General features: G+C 39.1%; 2 protein-coding genes across 2 annotated transcripts in view; one reads left to right on the forward strand and one right to left on the reverse strand.

Moving 5' to 3' along the window:
- Positions 1-1,445: 1,445 nt before the first annotated feature.
- Positions 1,446-12,235, reverse strand: trmt12 (tRNA methyltransferase 12 homolog). Its single transcript, XM_079671335.1, is given in 8 exon segments — positions 1,446-2,128; positions 2,131-2,180; positions 2,182-2,204; positions 2,365-2,369; positions 2,771-2,885; positions 2,889-2,934; positions 11,749-11,877; positions 12,070-12,235. Coding segments are annotated over 8 exon segments (687 nt in total). The 5' UTR covers positions 12,123-12,235; the 3' UTR covers positions 1,446-1,862.
- A 5,899-nt stretch (positions 12,236-18,134) lies between these two features.
- Positions 18,135-22,787, forward strand: part of zdhhc9 (zDHHC palmitoyltransferase 9) — a 30,466-nt gene continuing 25,813 nt past the window's right edge. Inside the window, exon 1 of the mRNA XM_079672508.1 lies at positions 18,135-18,949. Within this exon, the coding sequence (XP_079528634.1) occupies positions 18,786-18,949 (164 nt within the window). The 5' untranslated portion in view covers positions 18,135-18,785. The remainder of the gene's footprint in view (positions 18,950-22,787) is intronic.

A 22,787-nucleotide genomic window follows, 5' to 3' on the forward strand; every position in this document is an offset into this window, starting at 1 on the left:
ACATTGACTTTCTCGTAACACGATATTGGTACCACAAGCTGCCAGAGTAGCTTTGGTGCTTTCTACTGGAAGGATTACTATTCATTCATCCAGCAGATATTCCTTTATTTGGGTGCAAAATCTCACATGGCTGTTCATAATGGTTCAGACCCTGCTGACTGTGAAGGCCATATCATATGATTCACATCCTTTCCATCATGAAAACATCCAGTGCCCCCCCCCCCCCCCCCCCCCCCCCCCACCCTCAGGTTTGCTATTAGCCTTCAGCTGCAATCTTGTGGGAACATTTTGCCAACTCTTTTCCAATAAAAGCGACCAAGAGTTGCCTCTCCACATAATGTGCTTATTTGCATACTCATTCAGATATTAATTTGCATAAAGCTCAGTGGATGTGTGAGTTGCTTGGAGGGAGGGACTGCCTGCACAGAAATAGGAGAGAACCCGTGCTTTTGGAAGAAGCGCTGTGGACTGTACTCTGAGCAGGATTGGGAATTAATTACAATTTATTTTAATATATCTTATTTTTATCTTTATGGTTTGCATCAGTTGCAGAATTTCTTGGTAGTAGCTGCTTCTGAGAAAGATGTCAAGTGATCTAGTTGTCTTTGGGACTGTGGGGCCAACAATAATATCACATGGAAACACTTGATAAACTGTTTGTTGATTTTCCTTTGAAAATGGCCCCCTGATGAAAGCACATTTTATGGAGGTTTTTGCGATTGTACGTTTAATTTTTCACCTGTCTTAAGCTCAGAAGTGAAACTGTGATGTGGTATTGAATTAATTATTTAGTATTGATTAAATTGGCTGCTGCCCTCCAAGGTTCCACCTTTATATACAGTGTAGGGGTTCCACTGATATATTTACGTCTGATTAATACTGTATGTTCATATGTGATTTATGTCCTCTTTTAATTTCTTGGGGTGAGTTGTATAGATCTGGGTGTTCCTGTGATCACCAGCACACAGATGGGTCATGTCTGCAACATTTCATTTCAACCAACCATAAGTGCCCTAAACCCACCACAAAAGATATAACTGTGGAGCCGGTGGCTTGGCAGCCTCCAGATTGGTTTGTATTTGCATGGCTGTGAAGCACGGTGTTTCTAAATAAAGAAAGAAAGAACATCTATGTTCTGTGAACCTGCCCTGGATAAATAAAGGTTTATATAAACACTGCAGCGGCTGATTTGTACTACCTTACAGGTGGAATAAACATCGGCCCAATCCCAATGTCCACACTCTTCAGAGTTTTCCCACATTTTGAAGTGCATGACCTCGTAAATCCAAATTTCTGCAGACTTTGCCTCAGGAGATAACTCACAATTCATATCTTTGTGACATTGATACATGGGGTTACCAGGGGAAGTCTGGAAGCCTAAATGTACAAAGAAACGCAATATAAAAAAGGAGATAGGATGGTATAAAAACATGTGAAACTATTAGCACAAGCAAAACTGGTTTATTCTTCAATGATTCTTTTTGTTTGCTTCGTAATTCTGTTTAAAGTAAATTATTTTTTTCACAATTAACTTTTGTCCCCTCTGTACATCAAGAGCTAATAATACATTAAAATCAGTGCATTCGTCATAAATAAAGTAAAAAATGTAATATAAAAAGTCTAAAATCCACAAATGTAGGCCTATTTTACATGTTTTGGTGGCATTATGGTAACATGATATTCTGCAGCAAATTGTTCCCATTTCTATTTATACCATTTAAAGCTTTGCAGCCTAGAGTACTCAAGTACTAACAAGGTCAATTACATCTGGGAGGGTTCAGGGGCTTAGGGTAGAGACTGGAGTTAGTGTAGTGTTTGTGTAAAGATGAATGCAGTAGTGTTTCTGTGTTCATCCCCTCAGCTCAGGACGGTCTGCACGCCAAGTCCAGCACAACATGGTGAACATGAGGTGCATAGGACTTCACATGTTCTATGTGCTGGATGCTTGTTGTCCACTGTGCTCCAGTGGTGTCCTTTAAAATAAAAGTGATGTGTTTTGCTGTGTCATCAGCCCAGACCTGCCACGCCTCTCTGTCAGATTTCTTCCCAGAAGCATCATTGATTGCTGTGTTCGGTAATGCTGAGGTAACGTTGTGAATGTGCAAAAGGCCCCCAGTTGTTCTCTTCAGCAGGCAACAGGCCAGCTGTCCTCAGAGCTTGGTATGAGACCCAGGTTCACTGTCAGCAATGTCACTCAACTGGATCTGGAATTTAAAAAAAGTATACGATTAACTAAATAATTTCCCAGTTCTCTGGCCACTGAACTCCATAGCTGTTGATCTGAAATAGTAAAAGCTATAAGCAAGGAAAGTCTTATTCAAAAAGCACATTTATTTCAATGTGGAAGCACAAGTGGCACAATACACGAGCTACAATGGAAGTTGCCACCAAAAACACTATGTGGATAGTGTAAATATAAAGCACATAATATAAAGATAAAATACAAATAATTATGATCATTAATGTGAATTAAAACTGTTAAAAGAGTAAGACTAAAATCTAAAAAATATTGAAACCAACAGTTGACAAATACAATTTAAAAAAAGGACAAGAGTTACAACCAATGAAATCTGCACGAATACAATTAAATAAAGTTAGGACCTGTAAAGACTATTGAAAGGCGAGGCTAAAAAGGTCATGTATTTCAGTTAAGCTTTTGAAGGACGATAGCAATGGAGCACACATAACATGATTGGGTAGGATGTTCAATGTTTTTGTGAATTTGTTTGCACACCTAGTTCTAAAGAAAAGTGTGGTTGAGTTTGAGTACCCATGTTCTTCCATAGTGGTGGAGAGAAGCAGTTGTCCTCTCCATGCCTCTGAAAACTGTGAGGGAGGTCCGCCCTCAGCTCCTCCGTCCATCTTTCACCATGAGATTCAATCAGCTATTGGAGGATTTTCTCAAGTTTATTACCACTCCACATTCTTCTTTGACTGAAGAGGAAATCGTAAAAATAGGAGAGGCATAAAAAACACTTTATAGCTGCAGTAGAGTACTGTCTGCCGCTCATTGTATTCATCTTTAAATACAGCACTCTAAACTATTTCACAGTGTTGGAGATTTGGAGGATGTTGCAAACCAACCTCGTCTCCGCGTGTCGTTTGACAAGCTGGGTGAGTTCGGGAAAATAAAGGGATTAAGAAACACCAGAATACAAGTTAAACAATAATCCTGCTTTAATGATATACAGTAACGATACAAATACAAAGAAATCACGAAGCACTCTGCAGAGTACTCCGGGCTCAGGTTCTACCCCACGTGTGAGACAGGTCTCAGGAACGGCTGGTGAAAAACAAGAGCGCGAACCAAAGGAAAACACAGTCTTTCATACTAAAACACAGGAGGAGGTGTGTACGTGCATTCCCCCAGAGGTCATCTTATTGGCAGAGATCAACACATGGCCTGTCGCACCCAATCAGTGCGACACAGCAGCTTTTAGCCAGCACACACACATCTCCTTTATGGCCCTTTGTCCATCTTCCCGCCTCCTGACTGCCACACACAAGTTAAAAGTATGTTTTAAGATATAGTTGTTATAGTTGGCTAAATATACGTAATACATGTTAATTACTTTCATATCAATAACAACGAGGAACACATTACCTATGCTCTTAAGCAGTATTAGAGATGCTTTCCAAATAGTCAAACTTCTCAGGCTTACCTATGGCCCTTCCATTTGTTTGAGCTATTGTTCACATCTTTACTTCAAATAAAAGGTTTCACATTGTATATTTCCAGCTTCCTTTACACATACTGCTATTATTAACACAAAGTAACTAACCACACACCTCTATTGAAAACAAGTCGATTCCCCTGACAATTGACATGCTGAAACTCCTGGAATGCGTCCCTCCCCCAGCTCTCTCGTCCCTATCATAAAACTGCTTCCATTTCATATAGAGTAATAAAAGATGTTTAAGCTAATTTCTCCACAATGTTTGTAGCCATTTAGTACCCACACATGAAAGAATAAGAACAGAGGTATAGTTGACCAGTAATCATGTAGCATTTATATTTACTTCAATGAAAACACATACACATCTGCTACAAGATTGTGCCACGCACCCATCCTTCTTTTACGAGGGAAGCATTCCAGAGCCTCGGCACTATCTCCAAATATGGAGATCTCCTGCTCCCATCTCTTCTCTAAGCACACAGAATTCACCTCAATATATTGGGGGAGGAAAGGATACTTTGTCCCTTCAAATTTAACACACATGAACATATATAAGGTGACACCAAAATGAATATACCAGATTTTACTTTCCTGTCATACCCCGTTACTTTAATCCTTCAAATAATTCAAATAATCCTTCAATTCCCCCTTTTTGGTCTCGCATTAACGAGACCAACACACATAAGACATTTGAAACAAACTACTGTCATTCTTTGATACTGTGTCTGTCCCCCTTCATTAAACCTTTGAGAACAGAAAACAACCTCCAATGACAGTGAAGAAACTATCAGAGTGAGAGCCTGAGTGCCAGACAGCAGCATCCTTGCGTGTTGTTGAATCATCAGGGCCCCCCCCCCCCCCTCAGCGGAATACGCCAACAAGGGCAGCTGATAGGGAGGGGGAGATGCGGCCTTTCCTTCAAAGGTGGAACTGATTAATCTGATCAGAGAGAAGTAGACTCCTCTGCTGCCTCGAGAAGTCCCCCAGCCCGCTGACGCCTCCTTCCAAGTCGTCTGCTGTAGGGATGTCCGCGAGGTCCTTCTCCTCCAGTCCGCTGATGCCTGCTTCCAAGTCGTCTGCTGTAGGGATGTCCGCGTTGACGATAGCCAGGTCCATCCTGATGTCCTCCAAGGTCCTAGCCGGAGTGTTCCTCGCCGCACACTGGCTCCAGTAGTACCAGATGTCCCCCTTTGCTCCTCGGCGGACGGCATGAGATGTCCTCTGGGTCACTCTGTAGAGGCCGGAGAACCGGGGGTTGAGTCACGTAGGCCTGACGAACTCCGCTGTGTCGGCCTCCTGCTCCTCGGGTCCCCCTTTTGGCGTCAGCAACCTGTGTGGAGAAATCTGATACCCACCCCTCAAGTCTACGCTCAGTGCTTCTGGGCCCTCAGGTGTTTGACCCACCACTGGTAGGCCGCTTCAGAATTCTAATACTTGGCCTGTGTCAACAAAATAAACCCCAACATCTTCAGGTGAACTAAATAACATATCTCAATAGCTCTGAATTTCTGACAAGCATCTGTGTTATTATAAATGAAATCCTTGAGATCCCATTTAAAATCTAAATATAATATGAACTGCTAATGTCTCTGGTAATGGAACACACTAATGTTATGGATTAAAAACAACTAAAATCATGATACTGACAAAGTGAATAATTTCCAGGCGAGACTGCTTCTACCTTTCACTGCTTGGATATTATCAAGCTGAAAAATGAATACAGAAATCCAACATACTGTCATCAAATATCTTTCTATTATGACTTTAAATTAAATGTACATCCCCATCATGATCTAGACAGTCTATGGCTTTTACTTCTTTACCAGGCTAGTTACAAGATGTTGTCTAAATGAAATTCTATCTCATTACATTACTATGTTTTAACTTAGCTGTAATATGTTCTTTCTACATTTCAAACCTCAGTTACTTTAATACCTGTTGAAATATTACAAAATTGTTTTCATTATCACAGTTCACCTTCTCATTCTCATTCTGGAATTACCTCTCTCAGTAGCCCCTTGGCCACTGATTCTGCATCTGTGTTACCTGTTATAATTCAATCAATATTAGAAACATGTCAACATTAATCAAACATTATCTTACCCCCAGATATGGAGCAGGTTAAATCTAAAACTGTCCATCAATGGTCAGATTGAACATCTGAGTTGGGGCGGCAGGTTTCTTCCAGTCCCTAAATGAAAATATCCCACACTCCCCCTTTTTACACATGTAAACATGTGTAATAAAATCCTGTATGGGAAGAAAACCTTCAGGTAACCAGTGGTTATAAGAAAATACCAAACATCATTCACAAAAGTATATCCATCATCTTTCACAGTAAACACTCCAGGGAAAATAAGTGTTCATTTCCAGCTGGCAGTCCTAAAAGAAACAGAATCTTTAGATTTTAGTTTGAGTTTTACATTTGCAAACCGCCAACTCCTGTGGGAATTAGAAACGGGTCACATGTGCATTTTTCCAAATGCGTGGAATTGTAGGAAACCTGTGTTTCCCATGGAGCTCCAAAATAATGTATTAGTCCAAAGACATGCTCGGTTAGTTATTGTTTTAGAATCATGCAGTTACACTGATCACATGCAGAAATTCATTCACACTCACACTGTCAGGTTGTAAAGTCAAGTTTGGTCAGCCCCAGAGTCAGTCATTGATAGTGCTTTTCTCAAGTCACACTGTCAGTCAGGGTCAAAGGTCATTTGGTCTCAGTTTCATTGGCCATGTGTCGTGCTCTGCAGAGACTTTGATATTTCAGCATAGGCCAGTATCCTTTGTCTACAAAAATCAGTCATATATGGAGCGCCATCATTTATCAATTCACGATTACCACCTTAAGTCAGATATCTCTAACTTGTCATCGGGACGGCTGCTTCCCACATTTCCTGCAACTTGGTACAAAACTCACTTCATAATAGTACTACTACTACTGCAATTTATTTACAACTAAGTAGTATTAAAATGTCTAATAAATCTAATTCAGAAACTTGTGTACATAACTATTATCTTAAGTCAAAACATTACTAGGATCTGTGTAGCTCTGCATTTCATAGCTCATTATACTCATTTATCTTCAATTCTGGTCTACTTAAAAACAATGTTAAACTCTTTAGCAGTGTGTGGAACCTTGGGTGTCCGAACATGCAACCATCACCCTTTACTCTATCAAGGATTAAAAACAGTTTCCATCCTAAAGCCCTCCTATGGTAATAACTATGCCACAATGGTGAAATCAATATTGTAACAAATGAAATCACTGCTTTATTCACACATGAATAAAAATCTCTTGAAGAATAATTTATTAATATGATGGAAAGATTGAAGAATATGGTTCTACACTGTGCTACTCCAAAACACCCCCTGCTTAAAGTGTAGTGCATATTTCCCTCATGTCTCCCCCTTTAACCCTCAGTGTGTTTTTAGGATGATTTTCTCATTTTACATTAATAGTTTCCTCTTTACTGCTATTTTGAATTTACCAATCGATTAATTCATGGTTAATATCTCTTTTTATCTTTACTTATTTATCAAGTCAATTCAAGTTCTTTAAATGTGGTGTCTTCTATGCGCGTTTTGTGAATAAGTGTGTTTATGTGTAAACTCACTCATTCCCGTTTTCCTTTTCTCCTCCCCTGGTTGTCTCAAGCCGTGACCCCGACCTCCTCACTTCAAATCGACTATGCCAACTCCTCTGATTCTGTCTTCTCTTCAGTCCATCAGCTCTTGAATCCATCCGCTGTAACTGTTTTAGGCAGCCTTTGGCCCAGTCACATCTGCAGCCCACATCATGCCACTGTTCTTGCACTGCTTTGCATTCCATCTCCCCTTTACAGTCTCTCTGCTGCTTCATGGAGGGCGGATTCTGCTCTCATGTCCCCCACTCTGCTCCTGTGCCAAATCTCGTGGCTCAGCTTCATGCCCTGTCTGAGGGACTGATGAGAGTATTTCTGTATGTCAGCAAGCGGTTTGGTTCTGGATGCCTCTGGTGGAGACGGTTCAGCTCTGGTTCTCTGTCTGTTTGATGGAGAAGGATGAGCCTCCTTTTGGGTTGGGTCTTTTGTCTAGTTTGGAGGGACGGGGTCGTAGCCTTTCTAACTCAGAGGGGGAGTCCAGGTCCCGGGACGCCTTATCCATAAGAAATCTAGCACACTGAGATTGAATCAATCCAACCCTTTCCACTCTGTCTCTTTCTAATCATACCATATGTCTTAGTTGCTAAATGCCATCTAAACAACACCATTAATGTCTACTAATGATATTACAAAAACTCCCTCTATAAATTGTTTCATCCATTGTTACATATCTACCCAACCTGAGTCTTTCAGGAAACCATTTTCTTCCATAAATTGAAATACCTGTTTCAAGCATTACATATTTCACACACTACGAAAGAACATCTCCATACTTTCTCCAATATTTTAAATCCCACTGTTACTTAGAACAATAGTAAACCTGCAGAGCACACTGATCAGATCACAGTAATATACTTTGACTCAAGTGTAGGCCCATGTCTACTTTCCATTTTACTTATTACTTTTGGTGAATATTTATTTATATTGTCTAAATACCTTGTCTATGATGTGCAAAAAGTTAGAGTATAAAAATGTGTTTTTCTTAATGTATTTACACTCCACGGATTCTTGAGTTTACTCATCTCCTGGTGTTGTCGTTCCTAAAAATGTTAGCAAACACAAAACTCCCACTACAACATTTATAGATAAATTGATCTAGCAAAATGAACTCTTTTCTAATTCAAAATGTGACAAAAGAACAATGATTTGTTTTTCACAAGATGGTGGTCTAACAGAATGACTCTTGACCTCATGGGGTCAAATAGATTTAGCCATGAGGCGGCTGACTTTAAAATGAACTGGGACAAAGAAACCACATGCATGTGGGTACATTATAGTCTAGAAATATAACACAAAACAACACGACTTAAAAATAATAACAATTCAAATGACTTCTGATGAAAAGCATGAAGAACAAAACAACTTCATCTACTCTCAATGTTCATGTACACCCTCACTGTGTATTTAATCAGTAGTTACCGGTTGTATCCTTAATCAAACTATTTCACCATCTTCACTTATTTTAGGTTACTCATTCAACAATATGACATTCTCCCGAATAGTAGTTAACTTTATATAACTTTTACTCTCTATATTTTAGCAACAACCTTACTTTTCTCTCTCTCTCTGTCTACTCTCCAAAACATCTCATTTCTCCTGACCACAAGTTTCTCATAAATCACCCCTTTGTGTAACCGTGTGAGATGGCTGGAGTAAAACCTCGTGCAGGACCTCTGTCATGCTTAAACATTAACAGATTCCCTCTGACGAACTCACAAAAACCTTATCTTTACTTTCTACTCTTTTGTTCCTGTATTTAATATAATTCTCCCCTTGGAATATAATTAAGTACAATCCTTAGTTAATGACAAATACCATGAAATTCACAACGCAATGCAACGGTATCAATCAGTTCTCAAAGACTATATTTAAATAGCAGCAAACCATTGTTTCTTATTTATTTCAATATATCTTCCACTTCAAATCACACCTTGATCTGTTAATTTTCTATGTATTTCACTCCAACTTCAGATCACTAGAGAAAAAAGCAAGCAGACACACTCCGGGCTGCTGCTGCTGCTCTCGAGAGGAAAAAGGGTGGGGGAACTCTCACAGACAAATACTGACACCCCCTTCTCTCTCCCCTGCTGTAGCTCTCAGCCTCTCCTCTGGAAAAGGGGGGCTTCTTTCAACAATTAACACTTCTGCTATCCTTTTATTCAATTTCTTTTTTTGCTTGAACCCACTGTCCTCGTAAGCTCTCAACTCACGCTCCTCTCGTTAAAATTTTCCCTTCATTATGACTTCGTATCTATTCATCTGACTTAGGCTGTTTCTGTTACCAGTAAATATTCACAGACTTCATATCTATTGATCTGACTTACTGTCCTTGTTACCAGTAAATATTCACAGAAAAAATGTTCCCCGTACAGTCTATTCAGCAACCCCCACAGAACAAAGGATTAATGAGGTCCGGTCACTTCAAAATTGCTTTTTGAAGGTTGCGTTACTCTCCTTTGGATTTTACTTATAACTCAACTTCGATTCCTATGAACCTAAGAATTGTTATTCAGATTCGTCTCCTGGATGCCGTCTGAAAACGGTCACTGGACGTCCCCCAACGAGTCTTCAGCCGTCTCCTTTCTGAAAAAAGTACGGGGCCTTTCACCTTCGTCTTACATACCTCGTTGATTCACTTTTATGTTATATAACTTTCCTACCTATCTAAAATATGTATTTGTATATTCCACCGCAACAACTATGACACCGGAATATGTCTCTGACAACTCTAAAATTTAGTTTAGCCAATTACAGACCTTCGATAGAAACAGGCTTGTCTGCTCACCTTTCAATTGAAGGATCCTCGTTTTAGTTGTCAGAGATTATTCTAGGCCTTCTCCGGACCATTCGTCCGCTTGCCGCTGGTGGTCTCTTCCCCGAAAACACCCCACTCAGAAACGTCGGGTCACCACTTGTTGGAGATTTAGAGGATGTTGAAAACCAACCTCGTCTCCGCGTGTCGTTTGACAAGCTGGGTGAATTCGGGAGAAGAGAGGGATTAAGAAACACCAGAATGCAAGTGAAACAATAATCCGGCTTTAATGATACAAGGCAACGATACAAAATACAAATACAAAGAAATCACGAAGCACTCTGCAGAGTACTCCGGGCTCAGGTTCTACCACGTGTGAGACAGGTCTCAGGAACGGCTGGTGAAAAACAAGAGCGCGAACCAAAGGAAAACACAGTCTTTCATACTAAAACACAGGAGGAGGTGTGTACGTGCATTCCCCCAGAGGTCATCTTATTGGCAGAGATCAACACATGGCCTGTCGCACCCAATCAGTGCGACACAGCAGCTTTTAGCCAGCACACACACATCTCCTTTATGGCCCTTTGTCCATCTTCCCGCCTCCTGACTGCCACACACAAGTTAAAAGTATGTTTTAAGATATAGTTGTTATAGTTGGCTAAATATACGTAATACATGTTAATTACTTTCATATCAATAACAACGAGGAACACATTACCTATGCTCTTAAGCAGTATTAGAGATGCTTTCCAAATAGTCAAACTTCTCAGGCTTACCTATGGCCCTTCCATTTGTTTGAGCTATTGTTCACATCTTTACTTCAAATAAAAGGTTTCACATTGTATATTTCCAGCTTCCTTTACACATACTGCTATTATTAACACAAAGTAACTAACCACACACCTCTATTGAAAACAAGTCGATTCCCCTGACAATTGACATGCTGAAACTCCTGGAATGCGTCCCTCCCCCAGCTCTCTCGTCCCTATCATAAAACTGCTTCCATTTCATATAGAGTAATAAAAGATGTTTAAGCTAATTTCTCCACAATGTTTGTAGCCATTTAGTACCCACACATGAAAGAATAAGAACAGAGGTATAGTTGACCAGTAATCATGTAGCATTTATATTTACTTCAATGAAAACACATACACATCTGCTACAAGATTGTGCCACGCACCCATCCTTCTTTTACGAGGGAAGCATTCCAGAGCCTCGGCACTATCTCCAAATATGGAGATCTCCTGCTCCCATCTCTTCTCTAAGCACACAGAATTCACCTCAATATATTGGGGGAGGAAAGGATACTTTGTCCCTTCAAATTTAACACACATGAACATATATAAGGTGACACCAAAATGAATATACCAGATTTTACTTTCCTGTCATACCCCGTTACTTTAATCCTTCAAATAATTCAAATAATCCTTCAACAGTCACCATGAAATTGTACAATTATATGTATATTGACAAATGTATACATCTGTATGTTATATGTATGTTTTATTTGTCAATGTGATAGGCATTATGAAATGTCTTTAGTGTTTGTTAATTGGTATGTGTGCACCTGCCCAGGGACTGCAGATGGAAATACACTTTCAGCTATAATCTAGAATATAGCATCTCTTCTCTTTTTGAGATTAATGTATTTGCATGCATGGTACTTGTTTAATACTGATATATATAACTGGGTCCGTTGTGGTATTGAGTTGTGGCAGACAGGATATTAAAATGGGCAGTCTTCTCTGAGTCTTTTATTAGGCACAAACCTACATCAAGAGCTGCTCTGGTCTGTAAACATCTCCTGTAAGAGAAAAGATAAATGATGAATAAAAAATGAGTATTCAAATGATTAGAAAAAGACAAAGAAAACCAATCTAACTTGATAATCAAAGCAATCTTGATGTCCGTATTTTAGTTCCTATCAGTGTATCCGGTTCCATGCTAAGTGCTAGCTTCCTTAGCTTAAGGAGTTTTTTACAGTGCGACTGTTTACCTGAACTGTTGTACATGACATTGCGACACACGAAGGCAAGACCCACCGTACATTTAAAAGCAAACAAAAAAATCCACCGTATTTATGTTTGACAGTATTAAAAGGCTAATTTAGCCTACGTAGAAAATGAGCTTCCTACAACAATAACAGTCGAATACAACGCGTGTTTCTAGTCGGATCATAATAGAGGACGGACGTTTCGAAATACAAAACGTTTTTCATTATTATTAAATTAAAAATAATAATGTGGAATTTTTAGTTGAACGTTTGACTTGGAACACTTCATACATAAATGCAAATATCTTTAGGTGAAGCCCCACATCACTGGATGGAAGAACGACCTTAACATTTTTGCCAATTTTTTTGGTAAGATGTAAACAGTTTGTTTTATTTGATCTATACTGTTTTTGCACCTTTCAATGTTATTGACAATAATAAGTGCCTTAAAGGTTTGTAAATTACTCTTGATTAATAACGTTTTTTAAAAGCCTGCTCGTCAATGTCGATAGATGGAGACAAACGGCTCAGAACACACGAGGGTGAGTTCAACTAATGTAAATAAATATATTCTTTATCTTTATCATCATTAAAGTTTAAAGCGGTCTCTATATGTTTGTATTATGTCGTGTTTTCATAACGTTTTATGTTAACTTTCCCCCCGAACATCAATTGATTGCTGATTGCTCAATTTCTGTTTTCTGTTCCTGTAATCTGTAACTGAACTAAGAAATTATTTATATTCAAGGGTAACCACTTTCACTGAGAAATGCACCTTCTTTTATTTTATTTTAATTATTATCAATGTCTTGTTTGTTTTGTCACAATTAGTATTGCTATATTGGTTTTATTTTTGGCTGTCTGTTATTGTTTATTCTAATTATTCTTCTATTATATCATCTCAGAATGATCTTTCCTAATAAATTCCAATATTTTAATTGGTCTTGAATGGGAAACAATATAATTAACTTAACTATAGAGTCACAGCAGCCAGAAGAATATCTCTCAGAATAATGAAGATTTTTTACTATTCAAGGATTTGCAACATGCACATCTTAATATCATCATTAAGATGTCATAGATTAACAATAACCTAACGCTAATCCATTTATTTTCACTCCGTGATACTTGATATATTTTTAACACCATTTAAAAAGGTTTTTGTCTCATCAACCTGTTCTATTGAACCTCTTAGAATTAATGAATTATTAATGTATGATGCGTGCCCTACACTGTTCTCCAATTGGAAATGATATAGTATCATATATTTTTCTGTCTATTTGCTTCACATTACGTAAGTCATACATTGAAACTTTCTTCTTACAGTGATATAAATCTTATTCTCGCTCATCTCTCCTTATGTAATAGAAAAAGAGCTGCAGATTGAAGATCTGACTTTTAGTTGCCTGCAGTCATAAGTACATTTTAGTTGGCAGGGTGGTCAAAGAAGCATCTGATAGGTCTTGGTGGTTCAGCTCTCCCCTAACAAAGTACTGTGTAGAAACAAGAAGATTTGCAATTCAACTTGGCACTTTTTGCAAAACACTGCACACAGTTTAGTAAGATAGAGAAGTCTGACATATTCACTTGTTTGCCATTTTCAAAACACTGCCATTAAAAATGCTACACACATGAACCAATGAACAAATACACATGCCAAATGACCATAAACACCAAACTGCTTTATTGTTGACTCAGCAGGATGAAAGAACTAGAAAAAGGCTATGCCTAAGAACTTTTTACAACAAACTATAAATATATGAATAGCAGCAAGAGGAAGAGATAGAGGGAGGATGAACACAAATCAGTTGAAGAGTTACAGTTTTTTTCAATTGCTAAAACACATTTTGTGCTTTATGTGTCATTTTAGTGTGTTAGCAACTGATAAAAACTATAACAAGCAGCACAATACACACTTGGGTAAATCAACATGATAACTGCATAGCCGGGATTGAACCCACCACCTTCTCACTCAAAGACAACAGCTCTTCCTCTCAGCGACAGCCAAATTAGGGGATATTGTTCAGAAATGATGAAGTCATAGCCAGAATGTCCCAATTGGGATAACCGTTTTGTTGCTAGAATGGAGGTTTTTTTAAACAGGGGAAAAAACCCCTGAAGTTTGTTAAAGTTAGAAAGAAACAGAGGCTTAAGTCCAGTTTTTTCTAAACGTCCTGGTAGCCTTGAGTTTTTCTGGAACAAATGTGAAAAATGTATGGTAACTTCTGGCATTGAGTTCAAACACATTTTCTTTAACAATATCTTTGTGTCGCCTTGTAACCTTAAAAAACGTTGAAGCCAATTCTGTAAAATTTGACTGGAATATGTACTGGCGTCTTTTGCTGAAGGGGTGAATGGATGCTTAACAACAAGTTGGTGGTTTCGCCTCCCAGCATGGCGAAGTGAAGTGTGGTGGGAGGCAAGATGGCATGTCTGTGGGCGGTCAAGGGTGGTCAACACGAGTACAGAGTACAATCATAAAAACTAACGGGAAATTTAAAATGAAAACAAAAGTTTTAATACAAAAAAATTAAGTGATACAATTAAGAATTAAATACATTACTTAAAAAAAAATGTCTTGCAACAAAACATTCTTTTTTTAAAACAACAATTACAATTTTGTTATTTAAATGGGGAGAAAGATTTCTGTTTGCTGCTTTGAGAAAGCAGGTACGTTTTTAGGGAAATGTAATATTGCAATGTTGGGCTTAGGTGGGAGCAGAATTTCTGTATTTCTACTCACATTGTCTGAATAAATATATTGAACAACTAAGGGTTGATTTGCAGGATTGATTGCTTACTTAGCCCTATATCAGTATACCATGAATAATAATCACACATCAGTCATATTTTTTTAATGAATAGTCATTTATTAAATATGAATACAATTGTAGTCCCAAAAACAGTTCCTATCGTCGGCATTGTGTTTTGTGTGCCCTTTACTGCAGTGTCTGCAGCGTCCTCTCTTTGTCTTCACTGGAAAATGTGACATGAGGTCCTTGCGTACATCCAATGGAGGTTGTGATCTCTTGGATGGGGCCCTGTTTGGTGGACCCCTTCACATGAGGATGGTCTCTTCTGAGCATTCAACGGGTTCCTTGATGTCAATGTTGCTGCTGGGCTCCCGTTGCCTGAAGATGGTCGTCCTCTCTTGGGAGTTTTCAGAAGAGTTGTTTTCACCTGATTAGAACAGAATCAATCAAGATACAGGTCAAAAATACATTAGGATACAAGTCAAACATATTACAGTGAAATATAAATATTACAAACGGCAAATAGCAGAAATGCATTCTTACCAGGATGAGAAGAGAGGATGCTAGATCTGCCTGAAACTGTCTCCTGTTCAGGATCTCCTGCTTTGGCATCTTTAGAGCTTTGCACTCCTTCTTGTAGAGGAGCGTTGATCACAGCAAGGATGATGGTGTGCCAGAAGATGGACACGTACCGGTGTCGGGACTTCATGGGGAACTTGTATTTTGCCGTAACGAGTCCAACAAATCCACACCTCCGATGTACTTGTTGCAAGTATACCCACAATGTAAGGCCTCACAACTTCTACGTAGGTTTTGTTGGCTTTGTCCCAGCGTTGAATTCTCTGCACAGGGTCTGGTCCAGCAAAGGATGACACAAGTGTGACCGTTCTGCTGTCATACCATTTGACAGCACAGATGCTGTGGTTGGCCTCCACTCGGATGTCAAAGCTTCCTCTCCCTTTTATCTTCAAGCTCTTCTCCTCTTGAAGGTTGCAGTTGGGTAAGCGCATCTGCCTGGCTGTTCCCACATAATGAATTCCACGATCAAGGAGCTTCACTACCAATGGGACACAGGTGAAGTAGTTGTCTGCGTATATCTTTTAGTTCTGACCTTCTGGAAGCGTGGAGGTAAGCTTCATCACAACATCACCTGGAATCTTCTGGAAGTACTCCAGTGGTGTGTGGAGGGAAATTACATCCTCTGTGGTATCTGGACCAGAAAGGTCAGTATTGGGACTGATGAAATATTTTTTCAGCCAGATACCTGTCTCTGGGCCTGGTGGGTTTATGTTGTTGGGGCTCGATGTCCACATAATCACTGACTGGGGGGTCATTGGGTTGTTGTTTTTCCTTGTCCATGTGGCCACAGGCATGTTCATCTGCCTCTTCTTCACTCATCATATCAGTGTCACTGTCCTCTGATTCCATCTCAAACTCACTTTCTCCATTTTGGAGGGCGGCAATCCCATCCTGCACACTGAATCAAGGACCTCTCTTTGCTGGTGGCATTCTGAAATGGAAAAGGTATAAATATGTATCAATAATACATATGCTTATTATATTGTAATAGATTACCTGAAGGAATAGATAGGGTGGCGGGACAAGTGTTCATTCTGTCTGGCTTAGCCTATTATCATACTATAAGGAATGCATGAACCCCCCCCCCCCCCCCTCCCCTCCCCTTCCAGGTGTCCCGATGCAACAAGTATCTGAATCCTATTTACATTGTACACTTGAGTCACACGATACATGGCTTAGCCTATTATTATAATAAAAGCAATACCTACAACCACACATGCAGGTAAACCAGTTCAACAAGTCACACAATGCCGTCTGGCTAATGATAATAGGCTAATTATCATACTAAAAGCGATACATCCACGTGTCCCAAAACATTTCAGAAAGAACTGTTTCTGCCAGAACCAGAGTTAAATGTATTGTTGTAACTAATTAACTCATAAGATACAAGTTTAAAAATATGGCTACAGATATAATTTCACATTCTTTTATCAGAAATAACATATTAATTTATTCAATTCTGGTTTTAATTCAAAAATCTTAACAGAGGACCCATTTAGAACTTAGTTATAGTGAATTATCAAAGACATCATATTTCTATTAGTGTTTTATTTCCATATGTGAACATATAAGAAGGGTAATCTCCATGACATGCTATTTTGACTACACTGACCCAGTGTTGTAATATTACAACAAAGACATAAGCTGCTCAAAATCAAATTTGATGAGTGTATTCCACAATAACTAAATATGTACATGTTCTAGACATTGTAATAATCACCAAAAAAATATTGGAGGCATTTTACTTACTTGAATCTGACAAATCCAGTCCAATAAAACAAAGAGATGTTGCTCGTTTGAAGATTCTGAAGTTGTGTGAGTGTATGGCCAGAGGGCAGGACCTATACACACATTTACTACCCAATAGCATTGTGAGGCTGAACAAAAGGACCTTTTGACTATGTAAATGTAGTCTTTACAAAAAAAGGATAGCTTAAACTAATGTTGTAAAATTACAACCGTGGGCCTTACAGGGTTAAACAGATGTTATTATTGCAATTGAAATGGAGCTACACGGACTAGAGTGCTACCAGATTTATTAGTTTTTTTGTAGTCCCATTATTGGAAAATTAGAAAAGAGGATTCGTGTTGGTGGATTATTAAAAATAAAAATGAGACTAAGACAAAATGTCTTACATCTTCATATCATCTCTCGATTTAATAGACTTATTTTTCTTAACAAGAGATTGCTATTAGGACATGTTTTAAATGTATCAATGGAAGTGGAATAACTAACCTATCTCAAATCAAAACTCACCTTTTCAGAACTGCTTTTCATCTGTAATTATTGTTGTGTTTTATACATTTGAAGTGTGTTTTTTTAATGTTGTTTTAATGTATTTTAACATGTAAAGTGTATTTGACTATCCTGAAAAGTGCTCTATAAATAACATGTATTATTATTATTATTATTATTAGGAAACATACCTCATCTATAAGTGAAAGGTGTATTTATTCTGTGAACCTCTGCACTGTTTACCTCTGCTCTGCTTTGAACTACATATAGAGCAACACTTTGGGGATGAATGCATCTGGTGTCTAAAACCAATTACCTTCATTAAATACACTCCTTCATAGTCTCCCCCTTGGGTAATACCACAGGCGAGCAATTCAGCATATTCATGTAATCCAAATAGGACCTTCATCCTCGTCCTTTGTGCGCTTTGCTTTACCTGTCCTGCCCCTTTAAGATAAAACATTTCAATCTAGGCGTGTTTCCTGCTGCTGCCATTGACTCAAACCGAGGGCTGGCTCCTGCAGGAGGAAAAAAGAACAGCTTTACATGTTTCCTCCATACTGACTGCTGTCTCCTGATTCTGAAGGATTTTAATTTATTTTTTAATACAAGAAGGCATATTGTCCACGTCCAGTCGCATGGTCAAAGTGTAATGTCTGGGAACGCCTTTTATGATTTATCGAGATGATATGAATGTCACTCGGTCAAGATCCCGATGCAACAGCCCCAGCTGGATTTTCTTGCTCCTTGTGGGAAACATCTGCCGCGAACATTTGGATTAATTTCTAATTAATATATTATTTTTTAATTAATATTGTCCTGTGAGAGGATCGAGATTGTCGGTGCAGCGTGGGAGCCTCAGTGTGGGAATGACATGCTGCAGTAAAGACTGGAAATACAAATGGACATGAAAACACAACGATGATGTGACTGCGAACTACGAAAAGAAGATGCTTTACAATCATCACCTTGTGCTGACATCTTTAATATTACACATTGAGTCGTTTCGGGTATTTCTTCCTCAGTGGACTGTGTCACATTGACTGGGCAATATTTGTAAGAGCTATCTATCAGGTTATTATCTGAATCGTTTTACAGTATAACAGCTGCCATCAACCTAAAGAAGGACTGAGATCTGAAGAGAGGGCACCATGTCGGCGGTGATGATCACACGTAAGGTGCGAAAATGGGAGAAGCTGCCGGGGAAAAACACTTTCTGCTGCGACGGCAGGGTGATGATGGCCCGGCAGAAGGGAGTCTTCTACCTGACCCTCTTCCTCATTGTCGGGACCTGCTCCCTCTTCTTCGCCTTTGAGTGAGTTCATTTCCTGCCTCTGACTCCATAATGAAATCACTCGTTGATGATTTGCTTCTGAGAGGGTTCACAAGTCATTTTAAGGCTCTTGTGGTTCTTCACAAATACACACATTCCCAACATTTCTGTATTAACCTAGCTGAAAGTATTGCCATTTCCAACCTTATCCAACTTGAGAGCTTCAACAATCAGTGCAAAAATGAATTATTAGTCCCTTTTTAACAAGGACCATGCATAACAAACACATGATTTATGTTAGATTTAGCTATTAGCTTATTTTCATCTGCAGTCCCTAGGCAGCTACACATAGAACAACCAACAGACATTACAATTACAATTACATGCAACATCATAGTCTCTCACTAACAATTTGAAGATGGACCTTTATTGATCTCCACAGGGAAATTCACAGAAACACATCTTTAAGCATACAGAATATAAAAACCAAACACATATCTAATTCATTGTGAATATGATGAAGAAGGAGTGGTTGTTAAATATCCAATGTTCGACAATATGATAGACAGAAGGTAACATGGAAGCTTTATGGATTATAGATTCATCAAATCCAGTCAGTTTTTGTGAGTGCCCAGCTCTTCACATTTTTGTTTTAGACAGAATAAGGCATCTGAAGAAGTCAACAGGGGATTTGGTCAGATTTTATTCAAATATTTTCTCCATTTATGCAGTTTTGCCAATGAAATATCAGAAAGTAGTGAAATAACATATTGTTAAACTTAATTGGATTAATGGAAATGGTCTGTTTTATCCAACCAGCTAGCACATTTCTTTAGGTTACTATCATTACGACGAAGGAAAAGCTAAAATCCTCAATTTCTTTTAGCTTAAACCACAAGATATTAGATGTTTTTGTTTCAACTCAAACTTGAAGTCTCATCTCAACAATTACTGTCATACATATTTGATAGTCAATAGTTTCAAATGAGAATTGGACATTAGTAAGCTATATGAAAATGTGAGCTGATGGGCATCTTGGATTGTTTTTTTTTCTTGTGCTGAAAGATCACAGTGACTCTGTGGATCCATGTTTGGTTTCTCAGTCCGGGACAGGAAAGAGGTTTATGATTGACCACATACTGAGGTGTTAAATATTTAATAGCCAGTAGCTGCCCAGCTTCTGCTCTGCTTTAAGAAAGGAAAGCTGCCTTTTTGTTGTCTCAGCAGTTCTGTCTCAATCCACTACTCGCAAAAACCCAGTGGACTCATTAGTTCTGCGAATACAGGCTCGTACGCAGCATGAGAGCCCAAATCCTGTCAGGCTGCGCAGAGGTTTGTTTTTAACGGGACGAACATGAATTGAAATGATGATCATAAAGCAGCGCTGCTTCTCATTTAGATTGCACTTTCTGTGTATGTACCGCTTGTTTCCTCTTTCTTCTCTCTTATCTTACCAGTTTTCAACAAATAGAGGGAATTATTTAGCTCACAATCGTTGTCTTCTGGGTGTTTACATGCAGGCAAAATGGATTTCAAGTATAGCAGAGAAGAGAGGTAGCTCACATAGTGCCAGGCCCTTCCCATCTTTATCTGCTCTGCACTTTAATGGCCTCCTGCTTTTCTTCTGAGTCCGGACAGAAGCAGCTGCTAACCCTCACACCGAAGGTCCGGAGCCCAGAGGAGCCATTGTGGTGACTAATGGCTGGAGGGTTGTCAGCATGCTATGTTCATATTACAGTTGAACATAATTATCTCTCGTAGGCGTATTAACGCAGAGATTGCACCCAGACGACATGGGGGTAATTTCCAACTGGCCATTACACAGCATTTTGATGCTTAACTGATTCAACCCTCTGACGGAGGAATAGCCTTCTGCAAAGAGAGCTCACAAACTGCAAACTTGCATCTGTGCTTAATAGAAGGATTAAAACCTCTAATTGCTCTCTTTCTTCGAATGAATATTGAGAGTGGAATACCCACTGATGATTTATCTGCAGACATTTTTTATATTCACTAGATTTTGAATGATGTTGTAGTCATTTAAAGAAATGGTGAACAAAGACCCATTCTATATTTCCTGGTTTGTGTTTACAAATTGCTTTTTTTACCCGAGCAAAAGTTTCAAACCCAGAAGCGTTCACTTTAACATCATGTAAGACATTCAGCACTTCATAACATTTAAAAAGAAGAAGTCATAGAAGTTTGGCATTTTCATAAACTAATATATTGAAAACCATTAGATGGATCGCCATTGCATTTTAGTACATACATTCCCCCTTCAGATTAAATTGTAATCATTTTTGGTGATTTTCATATAGGGCCACTATCGGGTCAAAATGTATTTATTTAGTTATTGTTAACTACTCTGGTTTATTGCTAATTACCTGCGAATCTAATGACATTTCAATCAGCTCAGCTATACTTTGTGTTTAGTTGTAATTATGGGGTTAGCATGCCGCAGTTTGACTATAGACTCTTAGCATTATTAGATGGTTGTTTTGCCAGTGAACAACTCAGCAGATTGTTTCCCTCATCTTGCGCTGAATATGAGTGAAATAAATACATTTTCAAAAATAGTAGCCAATCAATAGATATACTCATAACAGCTCCAGCTAATATGATTTATAATATCGTCCATTCCAAAACATAATTCAGTGGCCATCATTTATCAAAAACTCAATATGTAAAAGGCTTGGCATTGATTAAAAACAAAATATGTCCAACAATGCATCCTTATAATCAGATTTTAAATGTTTGCTTGTTGGTGCATTGAGCTGTGGTTCAGCCTTCTTTAATCATCACATCCTCTGTCTTTGTGGCATCGTTTCCTTGTTTTGGAGAGTTCGTTCCTCACATGCCTGAGGTGCATCTGTGAGCTGCAGCGGGGCATGATGGGTAAACAGCGAGGGCAGTGTCTTGGCGTTGGCTGGCTCACATCCAACACCATCCACACAGACGTCTCACTTTTATCACCAGGCATCAGCACCCCGTGCAGGGAGACTTCTCTCTGCTTTAATTTGTGCTAAATTGCGGAAACGAGCAGCCCGAATACACAAATGGAAAAAGCCATTAAGAACAACTAAACAAATTACTCAGGGAAGAGATGGGCCCAGCCTGTTTTCCCCTGGAATCAATTTTAGGGCTCTGTGTCCTCACACTGTTTGTTTCTGCCCTTTTAATACCCACTGATCTGATTTTGAAATGGGATTTTACATATTTATATTGTACCTGAATGCTGTATAAGGTGCTTTAGTACTGGTTCGGTTCCCATTTGTATGTTGGTGTAAATGTAGTGTGTGTATGCAGGCATATGTGAATGTGCGTTGCCACCTATGGAGCTTGGATGAAGGAAAAAGAAACTGGAACACAAGGAGAGTGTGTCATCTGTCTGTCCACTGCAGGACGCTCAGCTACGAGGCCAGAGAAGCATATGTGCATGTAATGAGAGTGATCCTTGGTGTGTGTGTGTGTGTGTGTGTGTGTGTGTGTGTGTGTGTGTGTGTGTGTGTGTGTGTGTGTGTGTGTGTGTGTGTGTGTGTGTGTGTGTGTGTGTGTGTGTGTGTGTGTGTGTGTGTGTGTGTGTGTGTGTGTGTGTGTGTGTGTGTGTGTGTGTGTGTGTGTGTGTGTGTGTGTGTGTGTGTGTGTGTGTGTGTGTGTGTGTGTGTGTGTGTGTGTGTGTGTGTGTTGTACTCTACATCCTTACATATGCCCTATCAGCTTTATAAAATGTGAACACATATTGAGTAGTGCAGGGCGGGCAGCTGCAGTCGGAGGAGATCTTGTAACCGAGCCTCCCTCAGCATCCAACCTCACCCTGTCTCCCTGTTAGCCAATCAGAAAGCACACGCCAGCCCTGACTGAACGAGCAATAACATGATTT

The sequence above is a fragment of the Notothenia rossii genome (assembly GCF_949606895.1).
Source record: "Notothenia rossii genome assembly, chromosome: 3".
Classification (NCBI taxonomy): Eukaryota; Metazoa; Chordata; class Actinopteri; order Perciformes; family Nototheniidae; genus Notothenia; species Notothenia rossii.